Source organism: Salvelinus fontinalis, chromosome 7 (assembly GCF_029448725.1).
Source record: "Salvelinus fontinalis isolate EN_2023a chromosome 7, ASM2944872v1, whole genome shotgun sequence".
NCBI classification, from domain to species: domain Eukaryota; kingdom Metazoa; phylum Chordata; class Actinopteri; order Salmoniformes; family Salmonidae; genus Salvelinus; species Salvelinus fontinalis.
The window spans coordinates 8132229-8151528 of NC_074671.1; the positions used below are offsets into that span (position 1 = coordinate 8132229).

At 44.9% G+C, this 19300-nt stretch overlaps 1 protein-coding gene across 1 annotated transcript in view; it reads right to left on the reverse strand.

Annotated features, from left to right (window-relative positions):
• The window catches only part of LOC129858884 (collagen alpha-1(XI) chain-like), a 269909-nt gene that overhangs the window by 171555 nt on the left and 79054 nt on the right, over positions 1–19300 (reverse strand). The window contains 11 exon segments of the mRNA XM_055928121.1: positions 2017–2061; positions 2735–2788; positions 5997–6041; positions 6145–6198; positions 9705–9758; positions 10279–10332; positions 10693–10746; positions 11552–11605; positions 11745–11801; positions 15597–15680; positions 18617–18691. Coding sequence (XP_055784096.1) covers positions 2017–2061; positions 2735–2788; positions 5997–6041; positions 6145–6198; positions 9705–9758; positions 10279–10332; positions 10693–10746; positions 11552–11605; positions 11745–11801; positions 15597–15680; positions 18617–18691 — 630 coding nt within the window.

The window sequence follows — 19300 nt, forward strand, 5'->3', positions numbered from 1 at the left end:
GGTGACAAATAGAGTCTTGGTAATGTAGACTACCCTCCTCTCTGGAGACAAATAGAGTATTGGTAATGTAGACTACCCTCCTCTCTGGAGACAAATAGAGTCTTGGTAATGTAGACTACCCTCCTCTCTGGAGACAAATATAGTCTTGGTAATGTAGACTACCCTCCTCTCTGGAGACAGAGTCTTGGTAATGTAGACTACCCTCCTCTCTGAAGACAGAGTCTTGGTAATGTAGACTACCCTCCTCTCTGGAGACAAATAGAGTCTTGGTAATGTAGACTACCTTCCTCTCTGGAGACAAATAGAGTCTTGGTAATGTAGACTACCCTCCTCTCTGAAGACAGAGTCTTGGTAATGTAGACTACCCTCCTCTCTGGAGACAGAGTCTTGGTAATGTAGACTACCCTCCTCTCTGGAGACAGAGTCTTGGTAATGTAGACTACCCTCCTCTCTGAAGACAGAGTCTTGGTAATGTAGACTACCCTCCTCTCTGAAGACAGAGTCTTGGTAATGTAGACTACCCTCCTCTCTGGAGACAGAGTCTTGGTAATGTAGACTACCCTCCTCTCTGAAGACAGAGTCTTGGTAATGTAGACTACCCTCCTCTCTGGAGACAGAGTCTTGGTAATGTAGACTACCCTCCTCTCTGAAGACAAATAGAGTCTTGGTAATGTAGACTACCCTCCTCTCTGGAGACAGAGTCTTGGTAATGTAGACTACCCTCCTCTCTGGAGACAGAGTCTTGGTAATGTAGACTACCCTCCTCTCTGGAGACAAATAGAGTCTTGGTAATGTACACTACCCTCCTCTCTGGAGACGAATAGAGTCTTGGTAATGTAGACTACCCTCCTCTCTAGAGACAGAGTCTTGGTAATGTAGACTACCCTCCTCTCTGGAGACAGAGTCTTGGTAATGTAGACTACCCTCCTCTCTGGAGACAGAGTCTTGGTAATGTAGACTACCCTCCTCTCTGGAGACAGAGTCTTGGTAATGTAGACTACCCTCCTCTCTGGAGACAGAGTTTTGGTAATGTAGACTACCCTCCTCTCTGAAGACAGAGTCTTGGTAATGTAGACTACCCTCCTCTCTGGAGACAAATAGAGTCTTGGTAATGTAGACTACCTTCCTCTCTGGAGACAAATAGAGTCTTGGTAATGTAGACTACCCTCCTCTCTGAAGACAGAGTCTTGGTAATGTAGACTACCCTCCTCTCTGGAGACAGAGTCTTGGTAATGTAGACTACCCTCCTCTCTGGAGACAGAGTCTTGGTAATGTAGACTACCCTCCTCTCTGAAGACAGAGTCTTGGTAATGTAGACTACCCTCCTCTCTGAAGACAGAGTCTTGGTAATGTAGACTACCCTCCTCTCTGGAGACAGAGTCTTGGTAATGTAGACTACCCTCCTCTCTGAAGACAGAGTCTTGGTAATGTAGACTACCCTCCTCTCTGGAGACAGAGTCTTGGTAATGTAGACTACCCTCCTCTCTGAAGACAAATAGAGTCTTGGTAATGTAGACTACCCTCCTCTCTGGAGACAGAGTCTTGGTAATGTAGACTACCCTCCTCTCTGGAGACAGAGTCTTGGTAATGTAGACTACCCTCCTCTCTGGAGACAAATAGAGTCTTGGTAATGTACACTACCCTCCTCTCTGGAGACGAATAGAGTCTTGGTAATGTAGACTACCCTCCTCTCTAGAGACAGAGTCTTGGTAATGTAGACTACCCTCCTCTCTGGAGACAGAGTCTTGGTAATGTAGACTACCCTCCTCTCTGGAGACAGAGTCTTGGTAATGTAGACTACCCTCCTCTCTGGAGACAGAGTCTTGGTAATGTAGACTACCCTCCTCTCTGGAGACAGAGTCTTGGTAATGTAGACTACCCTCCTCTCTGAAGACAGAGTCTTGGTAAGTCTTACACTAACACTATAAAACAGTTCTGGTTTTGTAACTAACCATGTCAAATTGTGTGTTTTAAGATGTGTATCTGTGTAAGATAACATGATGACAGTGTTCATACCATGTTTCCTTTGGGACCGTGAGGACCGTCCACTCCAGCTACACCCTGTGGAAACACAGCTAGTCAGATGAGTAGGAATTAATTATTGATGTATGGCTATATTAAACAGGAGATACCATAGTGATACATATTATACAGGAGGTACCATAGTGATGACTATTAAACAGGAGGTACCATAGTGATGAATATTAAACAGGAGATACCATAGTGATACATATTATACAGGAGGTACCATAGTGATGACTATTAAACAGGAGGTACCATAGTGATGAATATTAAACAGGAGATACCATAGTGATACATATTATACAGGAGGTACCATAGTGATGACTATTAAACAGGAGGTACCATAGTGATGAATATTAAACAGGAGATACCATAGTGATACATATTATACAGGAGGATACCATAGTGATGAATATTATACAGGAGGTACCATAGTGATGAATATAATACAGGAGGTACCATAGTGATACATATTATACAGGAGGATACCATAGTGATGAATATTTTACAGGAGGTACCATATAATCTATCTGTAGATGAATGTACTGACTATGACAGTGATATGTGGTTGTCCCACCTAGCTATCTGAAGATGAATGTACTGACTGTAAGTCGCTCTGGATAAGAGTGTCTGCTAAATGACTAACATGTACAAGAAGGAAACACAACTAGTCAGATGAGTAGGAATGAATTGTGTGTGAAGTACTACATACAGGCTGTCCAGTGGGCCCAGGTGGACCGTTTGGCCCAAGCAGACCTCTAGGACCCTGAAAAAAAAAAAAGAGAGAGCGAGAGCGAGAGCGAGAGCGAGAGCGAGAGCGAGAGCGAGAGAGAGAGAGAGGATCACAGAAAACAATGATGGAGTAATCTGTAGAACAAAAGCCCAGTTAAGAAATGCTGCCCCCCTGTGGACTAACATGAACAATACATTAAATGTATAGTTCACCCAAATTACAAAATTACATATCGGTTTCCTTACCCTGTAAGCAGTCTATGGACAAGGTAGGACAGCAATCTATGCATTGGTTTAGTTTCCCTGGCACAGATTCCAATGCTAAAGTTTTAGCAGTGGCACAAATCCAATTCAAGTCATGGTTTGCAAAAATCACTGAAGCTGGAGACTCATATCTCCCTCTAACTTTAAGCACCAGCTGTCAGAGCAGCTCATAGATCACCTGTACATAGCCCATCTTGTAAATAGCCAATCCAACTACCTCATCCCCATATTGTTATTTTGTTTCTTCTCCTTTGCATCCCAGTATCTCTACTTGCACATTCATCTTCTGCACATCTATCACTCCAGTGTTTAATAGCTAAATTGTAAATATTTCGGCACTATGGCCTATTTATTCCCTTACCTCCCGTATCGTACCTAATTTGCACATTGTGAAGCTCAACAAAGTCACGTATAGATAACTTGAACATGATGGCACCAAAAATGCAAATATCGGTACCATGACTTGAATGGGATTTGTGCCACAAACGCTAAACCAATACATAGATCAAATCAAATCAAATTGTATTTGTCACATGCACCGAATACAACATGCCCTTACAGTGAAATGTTTACTTACAAGCCCTTACAGTGGACCTTACAGTGGACCTTACAGTGAAATGTTTACTTACACGCCCTTATAGTGGACCTTACAGTGGACCTTACAGTGAAAAGTTTACTTACAAGCCCTTACAGTGGACCTTACAGTGGACCTTACAGTGAAATGTTTACTTACAAGCCCTTACAGTGGACCTTACAGTGAAATGTTTACTTACAAGCCCTTACAGTGGACCTTACAGTAAAATGTTTACTTACAAGCCCTTACAGTGGACCTTACGGTGAAATGTTTAGTTACAAGCCCCTAACCAACAATGCCGTTTTAAGAAAACACCCCGTCAAAAAGTAAGAGATAAGAATGACAAATAATTAAAGAGCAGCAGTAAAATAACAATAGCGAGGCTATATACAGGGGGGTACCGGTACAGAGTCAATGTGGAGACTATATACAGGGGGTAACGGTACAGAGTCAATGTGGAGACTATATACAGGGGGTAACGGTACAGAATCAATGTGGAGATTATATACAGGGGGTAACGGTACAGAATCCATGTGGAGACTATATACAGGGGGTAACGGTACAGAGTCAATGTGGAGACTATATACAGGGGGTACCGGTACAGAGTCAATGTGGAGACTATATACAGGGGGTACCGGTACAGAGTCAATGTGGAGACTATATACAGGGGGTAACGGTACAGAGTCAATGTGGAGACTATATACAGGGGGTAACGGTACAGAGTCAATGTGGAGACTATATACAGGGGGTAACGGTACAGAGTCAATGTGGAGACTATATACAGGGGGTAACGGTACAGAGTCAATGTGGAGACTACATCCAGGGGGTAACGGTACATAGTCAATGTGGAGACTATATACAGGGGGTAACGGTACAGAGTCAATGTGCGGAGGCACCGGTTAGTTGAGGTAATATATACAGATGAGTCGATTTATTAAAGTGACTTGTGCACAGATAATAACAGAGAGTAGCAGCAGCGTAGAAGGGGGGGGGGGGGGGGGGGGGGGGGGCGACGACGACAAAGCAATTAGTCTGGGTAGCCATTTTATTAGCTGTTCGGGAGTCTTGTGGCTTGGGGGGGTAGAAGCTGTTTAGAAGCCTCTTGGACCTAGACTTGGCGCTCCGGTACCGCTTGCCAAGTCTAGGTCCAAGAGGCTTCTAAACAGCTTCTACCCCCCCAAGCCACAAGACTCCCGAACAGCTAATAAAATGGCTACCCAGACTATTTTCAATTCCTGTTATACCTTGTCCAAAGACTGCTTGTAAGGGTAGAGAAACCTTAAATGTAATTTGGTAATGTGGGTAAGACTAGCCCTTTAACTGACTGATACAGAAGTAGTTGTGTTGTCAACCCAGGGAGATAGTGGGTTAGGGTTAGTTGCCTAGATACAGAAGTAGACGTGTTGTCAACCCAGGGAGATAGTGGGTTAGGGTTAGTTGCCTAGATACAGAAGTAGACGTGTTGTCAACGCAGGGAGATAGTGGGTTAGGGTTAGTTGCCTAGATACAGAAGTAGACGTGTTGTCAACCCAGGGAGATAGTGGGTTAGGGTTAGTTGCCTAGATACAGAAGTAGACGTGTTGTCAACCCAGGGAGATAGTGGGTTAGGGTTAGGGTTAGTTGCCTAGATACAGAAGTAGACGTGCTGTCAACCCAGGGAGATAGTGGGTTAGGGTTAGTTGCCTAGATACAGAAGTAGACGTGTTGTCAACCCAGGGAGATAGTGGGTTAGGGTTAGTTGCCTAGATACAGAAGTAGTCGTGTTGTCAACCCAGGGAGATAGTGGGTTAGGGTTAGTTGCCTAGATACAGAAGTAGACGTGTTGTCAACGCAGGGAGATAGTGGGTTAGGGTTAGTTGCCTAGATACAGAAGTAGACATGTTGTCAACCCAGGGAGATAGTGGGTTAGGGTTAGGGTTAGTTGCCTAGATACAGAAGTAGACGTGCTGTCAACCCAGGGAGATAGTGGGTTAGGGTTAGTTGCCTAGATACAGAAGTAGACATGTTGTCAACCCAGGGAGATAGTGGGTTAGGGTTAGGGTTAGTTGCCTAGATACAGAAGTAGACGTGCTGTCAACCCAGGGAGATAGTGGGTTAGGGTTAGTTGCCTAGATACAGAAGTAGACATGTTGTCAACCCAGGGAGATAGTGGGTTAGGGTTAGGGTTAGTTGCCTAGATACAGAAGTAGACGTGCTGTCAACCCAGGGAGATAGTGGGTTAGGGTTAGTTGCCTAGATACAGAAGAAGTCGTGTTGTCAACCCAGGGAGATAGTATGTCATAACAGGGTGGCTGAATACTTGTGTTCCTCCAACGCTGTTATGAAGTTATACTGATACTACTTGATAAATACTTTAGGGTCCTATTTATCAAACCTAACAGCGATTCAGTGGACACTCTCTTACGCTCTCTCCCGCCAATCCCCTTGGCCCGATTTCTCCATCCTCGCCCTGCACAGAGAAGAACTGTCAGTTTACAGAAGTACAAATGGATAGATGGAAATGGATGAGTTATATGAGAGAATGATGAGGGAAGGGACGGTAGGATACTCACTCTTTGTCCGTCCTCTCCAGGGGCTCCAGGAGGTCCAATTGATCCTGTCTCCCCCTGTAGAGAGAGAGAGAGAGAGAGTGATGGGGGACAGAGAAAGGGAGAGAGCGAAAGAGAGAGCGATGGGGAGAGAAGAGAGTGAGAGAGAGAGAGAGAGTGAGAGCGATGGGGAGAGAGAGAGAGAGAGTGAGAGCGATGGGGAGAGAGAGAGAGAGAGAGTGAGAGCGATGGGGAGAGAGAGAGAGTGAGTGAGTGAGTGAGTGAGTGAGTGAGTGAGAGAGTGAGAGGGTGAGAGGGTGAGAGGGTGAGAGGGTGAGAGGGTGAGAGGGTGAGAGGGTGAGAGGGTGAGAGGGTGAGAGAGTGAGAGAGTGAGAGAGAGAGAGAGAGAGAGAGAGAGAGAGAATTGTGTGTTATTATCACATAGAGGACTGGGCGAGGCCAGCTGTGTAGTTACAGACTCTTACAGCAGCCTGGCTGGCTGACTGGCTAACTCTGGCTGACTGGCTGTGCTGGCTGACTGGCTGACTGGCTGACTGGCTGTGCTGGCTGTGCCCACTCTGCCCCTTTCTCTCTCGCTCTACCCCTTCTATCTGGTTCTCCCTCTCTCTGCCCCTTCTCTCTCCCTCTGTCTGCCCATTCCCTTTCTCTCTCTCTGCCCCTTCTCTCTCCCTCTCTCTCTCTGCCCTTCTCTCTCTCTCTCTTTCTGTGTCTCTCTCTGTCTCTCTCTGTCTCTCTCTCTGTCTTTCTCTCTATCTGTCTCTCTATCTGTCTCTCTATCTGTCTCTGTCGCCTAAACTCCTAATTTAGCCTGACAGCGCCTGGTGTGTCTCTTTTGAGGGTGTTTAGAGCAGATGGCACAGCAAAGGACTGGGACTGGAGCTTGTGTCATGATCGTGCTCTTCAACATGTTGCTTGGCTACGCGTCTGGTGACCACTCTGTGGAAGAGATTGTTATCAGAGGATCAATTTGGCCAAACTATTGGTCCAACTGTAAATCTGAACAAAAAATGACTTTGCTCATTTATTTTAAAATGACCACTTCAAAGCCATTCAAATTAGTTTTTACAATAATATTAATTAATAATATTAGCTCCGCATTTCATTTCAGAATTAAACACTTAGCTGATTGTATAATGTTGCACCCAAAGAAAATCACGAGATTAATCAGAACAACAAGCTTATGTAGCCAGAAGTGTCAGACATTTTATAACCCCCCCCCCCCACCCCAACCCTAAAAGTTGTGGCATTTTGTTTTTAGCCAATTTGGTCTTATCAAACGGGGCCAACAGTATTTCACCCATAAGCCTATGAACTTCCAAGTCCTGTTTCTCAGACCAACACTAGTCTATTGTTCAACAGGATGGATTCCTCCAGTATGGATCACCTGCTGCACTAAATCTGCCTGTAATTCACTTCTGATCCTCTGGAATGAGTGGGAGTATTAGACAGAAAATACCAGTGTTTTGGGGAACCTGCTGCAGGCCACATTAGGACTCATATTCTCTCCCTTTCACTATTTATTGGTGCAAGGCTTTGAGGGGTTGAGGGTGAAGGGGACTTCATTTCAAAACTGGAGGTCATTGTTTTGTAGAGGTAGAGAACATGAACATGTGACTCGTTTCAGGAAACTAGGCGTATGTCACACTTCACTACTTCACAGGAGAAACGTTTAAACCTAAACTATTATTTTAAATGTCTTCTGGAACATGTGAACTTTCATGTGCTTTAATAACAAACTGCCATCTGTAAATATGAATACAATTGTTAAATTAGGAGCCTAGTTGGTTTAGCCATGGAAAAAGTGAGGAACCTTCCCGCTAGCCATGATTGGTTGAGATAATGAGTGGGCTGGACATGCCGCGAGAGATGAGTTAGGATTGGTCTGTCATGTAGCATGCTTCTGTCTATAATATGAGCTGGTCAGTATGTATATTTAATCCTTTCTAACACTGCCTTTTTAAAAAGATATCAAGTAGTAGAATTGCATCAGTGTTGCTCTCCACTTCCTGGAGGACCGAGGTTTGAAATCAGCGGAATTAGAGAATGATAGCGAGAAGGAGATGGAGATAATTGTGGCGTTTGATTGCAAATATGCAGAAGGAATCGAAAAGAGAACACACAGAAGGCTATTGTATAAAATACCTGTCTCCGGATTACATCTTCAAACTAAGGGCAACCATGGCAACCGTGACAGAGAGGGAGAAGTGTCCATCCATGTATACAGGTAAGAGAGTGTAGCTAGAAAAAGTTTCAGATATTACACGTTTCTAATTTAGTCAGAAAGTTGTTTTCATTTCAAGCTAAAGCATACTGTTAGTTATCTACCTAACATTAGCTGGCTGGCTCGCTAGCTAACATCACGTGTATGATCAGTGTAGTAATATTATTTGTATTTCAGAGCCATTTGCATCGCTAGCTAGCTAGCTAGCTAACATTAAACCTGGTTGGTTAGCCACCTGCAGATTCATGCCGGGTAGTAAGGTTTTGAGTTGGGGTTATGGTTAATTGTTTAGCTAGCTAGATAAATGTCTAAACAAAAGACTCCACTATGCAGGTAACCATTTCAATCGGATGTTAATGATGTCACAGCGTCAACTGTCAATAGACGTACTTGGTAAATTCACTCTGGCTATCTACTCTGATTTCAGAGCACTCTCAGTCTGTGTGTGCCAGAGCACAGAATAACTGATGAATTCACTAACGCTAAACACACATTGAATATGGCCTGTGTCAGTAAACATTGGCAAAAAAGCTTAATAAATTGGTGCCAGCAGCACAGTTACAATCACCAACACTCTGGATAACATAAAAACTGCCTAACCAGCTCTTCTAAGGCAAGTAAAATGGTCAGAGTGAGCTGTTCTCTCATTTGTGTCTGGAAGTAGCTAGCAAGCTAGGTTACATTAGCCAGTTAGCTTGGGTGCTTGACTGCTGTTGTTAAGTCAGAGCATTCGGATCAACCCCACTCCTCCTCCAGAGCATCCAGTGTGCTCTCTGAACGCTCTGTGAGTGAAACGCTCTAAATTTACGAACCGGACAATCTGACAACTCTCTGAGTTTACCAACCCCGAGGGCATACTCTGAGCGCACTATGGAATTCCAGACTGAATTTACGAAACACACCGTAGTATAGACCAGCCTTTAGTCTTGAAATCTTTGGTTGTTTAGTACTGTACATGGGACAAGGCTTAAGAAGGTGTGAACAATGATGAATGGGTGTAAACAAAGAACCATTTTCTCAAAAGTGAGTTCACAAGTGTATCAACTTTCAAAGCACAATTACTTTCCCATTGTTCCTCAAATGTAGTCTATGATTTACCATTTTCTAGCTCTGAGTCTCTACTTTTATCCAACATAAGTTTTCACATTTTTCTACATAAGACCGAATCGAGCCGGTCGGTCACATGGAGTTCCTAATCATTTCATATACGCTTCACCGGTCACTTCCTTGAGATAGGATGAAGGCTCTCAACCATTCCTTTCAGAATAGCCTACGGCCTTCTCATTTAGGGAGCGGTAAACATGCGAGTTCTTGATACATGCAGTGATGTTACTGTGCTCACCCTGTGACCCTTGTTACCAGGTAGGCCGGGTAGGCCATCGAAGCCTCCGTCTCCCTGTAGACAAACACAATGTGACAATGACCACAGATTCCCCAGACAACACAGACATCATCAGGTATATGTTTACAACACAGTAGTAGTGACCAACACAGAACAGTCAAACGTAACAAACAGAGACATCATGTATACGTTTACAATACAGTAGTAGTGACCAACACAGAACAGTCAAACGTAACAAACAGAGACATCATGTATACGTTTACAATACAGTAGTAGTGACCAACACAGAACAGTCAAACGTAACAAACAGAGACATCATGTATACGTTTACAATACAGTAGTAGTGACCAACACAGAACAGTCAAACGTAACAAACAGAGACATCGTGTATACGTTTACAACACAGTAGTAGTGACCAACACAAAACAGTCAAACGTAACAAACAGAGACATCGTGTATACGTTTACAACACAGTAGTAGTGACCAACACAGAGCAGTCACACGTAACAAACAGAGACATCGTGTGGTGTTAATTCTCTGAGTAAAGTGACTAGTGAACAGAGACATCGTGTACCTTAGACCCTGACTCTCCAGGCATTCCTCGGGCGCCCCCGGCTCCACCACGACCCTGAGAGAGAGAGCGAGAGCGAGAGAGAGAGCGAGAGAGAGAGCGAGAGAGAGAGCGAGAGAGAGAGAGAGAGAGAGAGAGAGGTTAAACATGGAATCCTCAAGACCAATCAGGCAATGGCATCTACCTGGAAATGCAATTACAGCCATTTACGTCATCCACTGCCAGGTTGTACGTTTTTAACTGGATTTTAGAGCATTAAGGGAAATGTTTGTTTGATTATGATAAACCGTTCAGATCGTACACTGCACACACACACACACACACACACACACACACACACACACACACACACACACACACACACACACACACACACACACACACACACACTGGATGAAGTCCAATCGGTCCACTTACCCTCTTGCCAGATTTGCCTATTTGTCCTGCAGACCCTTGGACTCCCCTGGAGCCCTGTGAAGAGCACGTAATGATGGTCAGTTTATAGTCAGCTAGGGAACATTAACTGAATAGGTATAGCTGTAGGTAACTGTAGGTGAGGTATAGGTAACTGTAGGTGAGGTATGGGTAACTGTACTGAGGTATAGGTAACTGTAGGTGAGGTACAGCTAACTGTAGGTGAGGTATAGGTAACTGTAGGTGAGGTATAGGTAACTGTAGTGAGGTATAGGTAACTGTAGGTGAGGTATAGATAACTGTAGGTGAGGTATAGGTAACTGTAGGTGAGGTATGGGTAACTGTAGTGAGGTATAGGTAACTGTAGGTGAGGTATAGATAACTGTAGTTAGATACAGGTAACTGTAGTTAGATATAGGTAACTGTAGTGAGGTATAGGTAACTGTAGTTAGATACAGGTAACTGTAGTGAGGTATAGGTAACTGTAGTTAGATACAGGTAACTGTAGGTGAGGTATAGGTAACTGTAGTGAGGTATAGGTAACTGTAGTGAGGTATAGGTAACTGTAGTTAGATATAGGTAACTGTAGTGAGGTATAGGTAACTGTAGTGAGGTATAGGTAACTGTAGTGAGGTATAGGTAACTGTAGGTGAGGTATAGGTAACTGTAGGTGAGGTATAGATAACTGTAGTGAGGTATAGGTAACTGTAGTGAGGTATAGGTAACTGTAGTTAGATACAGGTAACTGTAGTTAGATACAGGTAACTGCAGTGAGGTAGAGGTACAGTAACTGTCTAAGATAAGTGCAGAGTATGATTATGAGTGGGTTTAGTAGTCTCCAGCTATATGTTGAACCTCTCACCTGAGGACCAGGGTCTCCGGCATCACCTTTAAGACCAGAAGAACCAGGAACACCCTGAGAGAAAGATAGAGACACAATCCATTGTAGGTATCTGACAGGGCAGTCAATGACCTGTGTTCACCTTCCACGGAGAGACTTGGTAAGAGGGATGTGTATGTCTGTGTGTGTTATCAGAGGGGGGAATAAAACTCACCACGGGACCAGATCTTCCTGTGAGACCCATTGGACCTGAGGGACCTCTCATGGCGAGCTGTGGGGTAGATGGAAGGGGATGGAGGGGGAGGGAGGGGAGGGAGGGGGTGGAGGGTATTGGAGGGGGAGGGAGAGGGGAGGAGGGGAGGGGGGGATGGAGTGAGGAAGGGAGGGAGGATGGAGGGGGAGGGAGGGGTTGGAGGGGGGAAGGGATGACAAATCACCAGTCAGAAGGAGACAGATGAACACCCTCCATATGTCCCAGTACCTCACACCCTACCATCCTATTCCTCACTCAGACACTACCTCATACCTCACACCCTACCTCATACCTCAGGCACTACCTCATACCTCAGACACTACCTTATACCACACACCCTACCATCCTATTCCTCTGTCGGACACTACCTCATACCTCAGACACTACCTCATACCTCACACGCTACCATCCTATTCCTCACTCAGACACTACCTTATACCACACACCCTACCATCCTATTCCTCACTCAGACACTACCTCATACCTCACACCCTACCATCCTATTCCTCACTCAGACACTACCTCATACCTCACACCCTACCATCCTATTCCTCACTCAGACACTACCTCATACCTCAGACACTACCTCATACCTCACACGCTACCATCCTATTCCTCACTCAGACACTACCTCATACCTCACACCCTACCATCCTATTCCTCACTCAGACACTACCTCATACCTCACACCCTACCATCCTATTCCTCTGTCGGACACTACCTCATACCTCACACCCTACCATCCTATTCCTCTGTCGGACACTACCTCATACCTCACACCCTACCATCCTATTCCTCACTCAGACACTACCTCATACCTCACACCCTACCATCCTATTCCTCACTCAGACACTACCTCATACCCCACACCCTACCATCCTATTCCTCACTCAGACACTACCTTATACCACACACCCTACCATCCTATTCCTCACTCAGGCACTACCTCATACCTCACACCCTACCATCCTATTCCTCACTCAGACACTACCTCATACCTCACACCCTACCATCCTATTCCTCACTCAGACACTACCTCATACCTCACACCCTACCATCCTATTCCTCACTCAGACACTACCTCATACCTCACACCCTACCATCCTATTCCTCACTCAGACACTACCTCATACCGCACACCCCACCATCCTATTCCTCACTCAGACACTACCTCATACCGCACACCCCACCATCCTATTCCTCTGTCGGACACTACCTTATACCACACACCCTACCATCCTATTCCTCTGTCGGACACTACCTCATACCTCAGACCCTACCATCCTATTCCTCACTCAGACACTACCTCATACCTCACACCCTACCTCATACCTCAGACACTACATCCTACCTCACACCCTACCATCCTATTCCTCACTCAGACACTACCTCATACCTAAGACAGTTTGCTCCTACTTTTTCTGTGATGTCATGGGTTTGTGAAACATTACGACACAGTGGCCTACACTCATTCACCCCATCGTTTTCTTCTCTCTCTGTCTTTCCTCAGACACCAGTTCATCTGCTGTGCTGATGAACCCCTGTAGTGTGGTTTAACTGCCTCTTGCCTCCTGCATCTGTCCCAAACACGCTGTGTTTCTGCCTGTAGCCTGTTCAGCACATATCTCAGGGCCTCTCCTTGTAGTGTTGTACAAGGCCAGGTTGAACCTCTCAGCCCCACTACACCTCCTGCCATCACCCTGCATCCCACCTAAAAGGCCTGTAATGTTGTAATACCCCCCCCCCCCCCCCTCCCCCCCCCTCCCCCCTCCCCCCCCCCTCCCCCACAACTCCCCCTAAACTACAGCTGGGAGGAAGGATATACTAATGAAGGCCAAGAAGGCTGAAACACCAATGGGTTTCTCTTCTTAACTTGACACTAGGGGGGCGCCATTTCGACTTTATATAAATTCGTTCCCAAATTAAACTGCCTCGTACTCAATTCTTGCTCGTACAATATGCATATTATTATTACTATTGGATAGAAAACACTCTCTAGTTTCTAAAACCGTTTGAATTATTTCTCTGAGTGAAACAGAACTCATTCTGCAGCACTTTTCCTGTCAGGGAGTGAGATTTCAGAAATCGAGGTCCCTGTTCTGAGGTCAGTTTATAAGTCCCCATGTAAGCCATCGGGCTACATGCACTGCATACGTCTTCCTCTAGATGTCAGTAAGCGGGGAGAATTTGAATGGAGTGGATTGCGCAATCTGGGGCCCTATATAAGACCGTGGAACGGAAGTACCGTTCTTTTCAACTGGGCGCCTGGCGCAAGAGGGACATCACAATTCCGTCCTGCAAAGCTTTCGTTTTAGCAGTTCTATATCTCCGGTCATGTTTTTATTCGTTATAGTTGTTAAAGACATCATAAGGTAGTTAATTTAAACCGACTTATAGCAGTTTAGATCAGTTTATTGCGATTTTCTGGGATTTCATTGTCATGCGCTTTCACGAGTTGGACACCTCTCCAGTGGGTGGCTAACGTTAGCGGCTATTTCGACAGGACAAGAGGACATCTTTCAACCAAAAGATGATTGTTGAATTATGGTGCGGTCTTGCTTTAGCGCACGCTGTATTGCGCAGTAACGGTAATTTAAAAAATCTAACACAGCGATTGCATTAAGAACTAATTTATCTTTCATTTGCTGTCCAATCTGTATTTTTTTGTCAAGTTTATGAATAGTTTTCGATTAGATTAGGTGCCTCTCCAAGATGGCGCCGGACAGATTGCTTGAAGTTTTGGCCACTAATCACATTGTATAACCACGATTTGTGCCGCTAAATTTGCACATTTTCGAACAAACTCTTTATGCATTGTGTAATATGATCTTATAGGACTGTCATTTGAAGAATTCTGAGAAGGTTAGTGAAAAAATTAATATATTTTGGTGGTATATACGTTATCGCTATGTTTGGCTTGAATCAATGCTGTTGTGATGTTTGCTATTGTGGTAAGGTAATATAACGCTATATTGTGTTTTCGCTGTAAAACACTTAGAAAATCTGAAATATTGTCTGGATTCACAAGATCTGCGTCTTTCATTTGCTGTACGCTGTGTATTTTTAAGAAATGTTTTAATTAGGTAATATACACGTTGCTCTCTGTAGTTATTCTAGTCGCTTTGGTGAGAGTTGTGATGGTGGCTGCAATGGTAAACTATGATTTATACCTGAAATATGCAAATTTTTCTAACAAAACATATGCTATACAATAAATATGTTATCAGACTGTCATCTGATGAAGTTTTTTCTTGGTTAGTGGCTATTTATTTCTTTATTTGGTCTATTTATTTCTTTATTTGGTTTATTTGGAATTTGTGATAGCTACTGATGGAGTAAAAAACTGGTGGAGTAAAAAAAGTGGTGTCTTATGCTAACGTGGTTAGCTAATAGATTTACATATTGTGTCTTCCCTGTAAAACATTTTAAAAATCAGAAATGATGGCTGGATTCACAAGATGTGTATCTTTCATCTGGTGTCTTGGACTTGTGATTTAATGATATTTAGATGCTAGTATTTACTTGTGATGCTATGCTAGGCTATGCTAGTCAGCTTTTTTACTGATGGGGGTGCTCCCGGATCCGGGTTTGGGAGGAATTAGAGGTTAATAAATAAAGAGCGAGATGCCCAAAGGCTACACTGGACCCTGCTTCAGCTCTGGTGTGTGGCCCTCTTCGGCCCGTTACAGCCCTGGTGTTTGGCCCTCTTCGGCCTGCTACAGCTCTGGTTTTAGCCCCCTTCGGCCCATTACAGCTATGGTGTTTGGCCCTCTTCGGCCTGCTACAGCCCTGGTGTGGTCATGGCGTACTCACTCTGGCCTGGGAGAGAATAGCCTGTGCCTGGGCCTCTTGAGCAGACACCACAGGACCCTTCTCTCCATCCCCTCCGAAACGGAACTGTCACACAGAGGAACACAGTGGAACACGGAGACACACAGAGACACACAGACAAACACAGAGGAACACAGAGACACACAGAGACACACATAGACACACATAGACACACAGAGACACACAGAGGAACACAGAGGAACACAGAGACACACAGAGGAACACAGAGGAACGCAGAGGAACACGGAGACACACAGAAACACACAGAGGAACACAGAGGAACACAGAGGAACACAGAAACACACAGAGGAACACAGAGGAACACAGAGGAACGCAGAGGAACACGGAGACACACAGAGGAACACGGAGACACACAGAAACACACAGAGGACCACAGAGGAACACAGAGGAACACAGAAACACACAGAGGAACACAGAGGAACACAGAGACACACAGAGACACACAGAGGAACACAGAGACACACAGAGGAACACAGAGGAACACAGAGGAACACAGCGACACACAGAGACACACAGAGACACACAGAGGAACACAGAGGAACACAGAGACACACAGAGACACACAGAGGAACACAGAGACACACAGAGACACACAGAGGAACACAGAGGAACACAGAGACACACAGAGACACACAGAGGAACACAGAGGAACACAGAGGAACACAGAGGAACACAGAGACACACAGAGACACACAGAGGAACACAGAGGAACACAGAGGAACACAGAGACACACAGAGACACACAGAGGAACACAGAGGAACACAGAGACACACAGAGGAACACAGAGACACACAGAGACACACAGAGGAACACAGAGGAACACAGAGGAACACACATAGACACACAGGGGAACACAAAGGAACACAGAGGAACACACAGGAACTCTAGGGGAGACACAGAGAGGAACACAGAGGAACACAGAGGAACACAGGGGAACACAAAGGAACACAGGGGAACACAGAGGAACACAGGGGAACACAAAGGAACACAGGGGAACACAGGGGAACACAAAGGAACACAGGGGAACACAAAGGAACACAGAGGAACACAGGGGAACACAAAGGAACACAGGGGAACACAGAGGAACACAGGGGAACACAAAGGAACACAGGGGAACACAAAGGAACACAGGGGAACACAGAGGAACACAGGGGAACACAGAGGAACACAGGGGAACACAAAGGAACACAGGGGAACACAGAGGAACACAGGGGAACACAAAGGAACACAGGGGAACACAGAGGAACACAGGGGAACACAGAGACACACAGAGACACACAGAGGAACACAGAGGAACACAGAGGAACACAGGGGAACACAAAGGAACACAGGGGAACACAGAGATACACAGAGACACACAGAGGAACACAGAGGAACACAGAGGAACACAGAGGAACACGGAGGAACACGGAGACACACAGAGGAACACAGAAACACACAGAGGAACACAGAGGAACACAGAGACACACAGAGACACACAGAGGAACACAGAGGAACACAGAGGAACACAGAGACACACAGAGACACACAGAGACACACAGAGAAACACAGAGGAACACAGAGGAACACAAAGGAACACAGAGGAACACAGAGAAACACAAAGGAACACAAAGGAACACAGAGACACAAAGGGGAACACAGAGGAACACAGAGGAACACAGAGGAACACAAAGGAACACAAAGGAACACAGAGGAACACAGAGACACACACAGAGGAACACAGACGTTACAAAAGAAAAATCACAACCATGCTGTGCACAATGAACATCTAAATATCAATCAAATATATGGATCAAGATGATCAATCAGTTAATGTATACATTTTTACATCAGCAGTTGTCAGAAAATTGATTGACCAATACTGTCACGTTCCTGACCTTATTTCCTTTGTTTAGCCTTGTTTAGTTGGTCAGGACGTGAGCTGGGTGGGCATTCTATGTTATGTGTTTGTCACGCCCTGGCCTTAGTATTCTTTGTTTTCTTTATTATTTTAGTTAGGTCAGGGTGTGACATGGGTATTTATGTGGGTTTTGTAGTGTCCAGGGTGATTGTAAGGTTTAGGGGGTTTATTTAGAGTAGTTGGGTTTATGTTTAGTATAGTTGTCTAGCTGTATCTATGTTGTGTGTAGTTGTCTAGGAAAGTCTATGGTTGCCTGAATGGGTTCCCAATTAGAGACAGCTGGTTTCTGTTGTCTCTGATTGGGAGCCATATTTAAGGTAGCCATAGGCTTTAGTTTGTTGTGGGGAATTGTCTATGGTGAACGTTTGTAGCCTGTGTGTGTGCACTACGTTTATAGCTTCACGGTCGTTTGTTGTTTTGATAGTTTGTAAGTGTTTTGTTTCGTTTTGCCTTCGTCTATAATAAAAGAAGATGGCTTATTTTCCACATGCTGCGTTTTGGTCCGTTTCACTCCCACACGATCGTGACAGTGTTTCTATGTTGGGTTCATTGTATTAGCCTGATATGGTTCTCAATCAGGGGCAGGTGTTTTACATTTCCTCTGATTGAGAACCATATTAAGATAGGCTGTTCGTACTGTTTGTTTGTGGGTAATTGTTGCTGTGTCTGTGTTTGTTCGCCACACGGTACTGTTTTGTTTCGTTCGTTCGTTCGTTCGTTTGTTCCTTCCTGTTCGTGCGTTCATTTTTATATGTTCTCAAGTTCAGGCTGTTCACATCGTTTATTGTTTTGTAGTTTGTTTTTCTGTTTGTGGTGTCGTATTTTTCTTGTGGTGTCTGTTCCCTGTGGATGTTGTCCTGTTTGGACTGTACTTGACGCGCCCTTGGATGTGTGGCGTAGCCGTCTCGTTATATATCTTTTTTGGAATAGTAAATCCACTTGCTACTCACTACCCTGCTCTCTGCGCCTGACTCCTTCATCACCACTATTGGAATTGTGACAAATACATTTAAATAGTGGTAGATAATAGTGTATGTTGGATTAGATGTAAATTCCTAATATTCCTGGTCTGGTACTTACTGGCAGCATCAACATGGTACCAGGAGAACCTGGCAAACCGTCGGCTCCTGCAAGACCAGCCCGCCCTGCGGCACCCTGGGAAATGAAGTCAACAAGACAAGAGAAAAGATGCCATGTTAGAACGTGTCCAGAGTGATTGAAAGAGGGAGATAGAGAGGGAGACAGAGAGAGCGAGACAGAGAGAGAGGGAGAGAGAGAGACACACCACACATAGAGAGAGGGATAGAAGCTTCTTACGCCATGTTCACCATTCAATGGGTAATAAATAATCATCCATAACACCAGCAGGAGAGGACAGGAGTGGAAAAAAAAGGACAGGAGAGGACAGGAGAGGAAAGTAGAGGAAAGGAGATGAGAGGAGAGGAGAGGAGAGGAAAAGAGAGGAAAGGAGAGGAGAGGAGAGGAGAGGAAAAGAGAGGAGAGGAGAGGAAAAGAGAGGAGAGGAGAGGAAAAGAGAGGAGAGGAGAGGAGAGGAGATGAGAGGAGAGGAGAGGAAAATATAGGACAGGAGAGGACAGGAGAATAACCTCACTACCAGGTGCCTGTACTGGAATATCAGAATACACAGAGAGAGACGGAGAGAGAGACAGAAAGCGAGAGAGCAAGAGAGTCAGAGAGAGACAGAGAGAGAGAGAGAGACAGAGAGAGACAAAGACAGGGACAGAGAGAGAGCGAGGGAGAGAG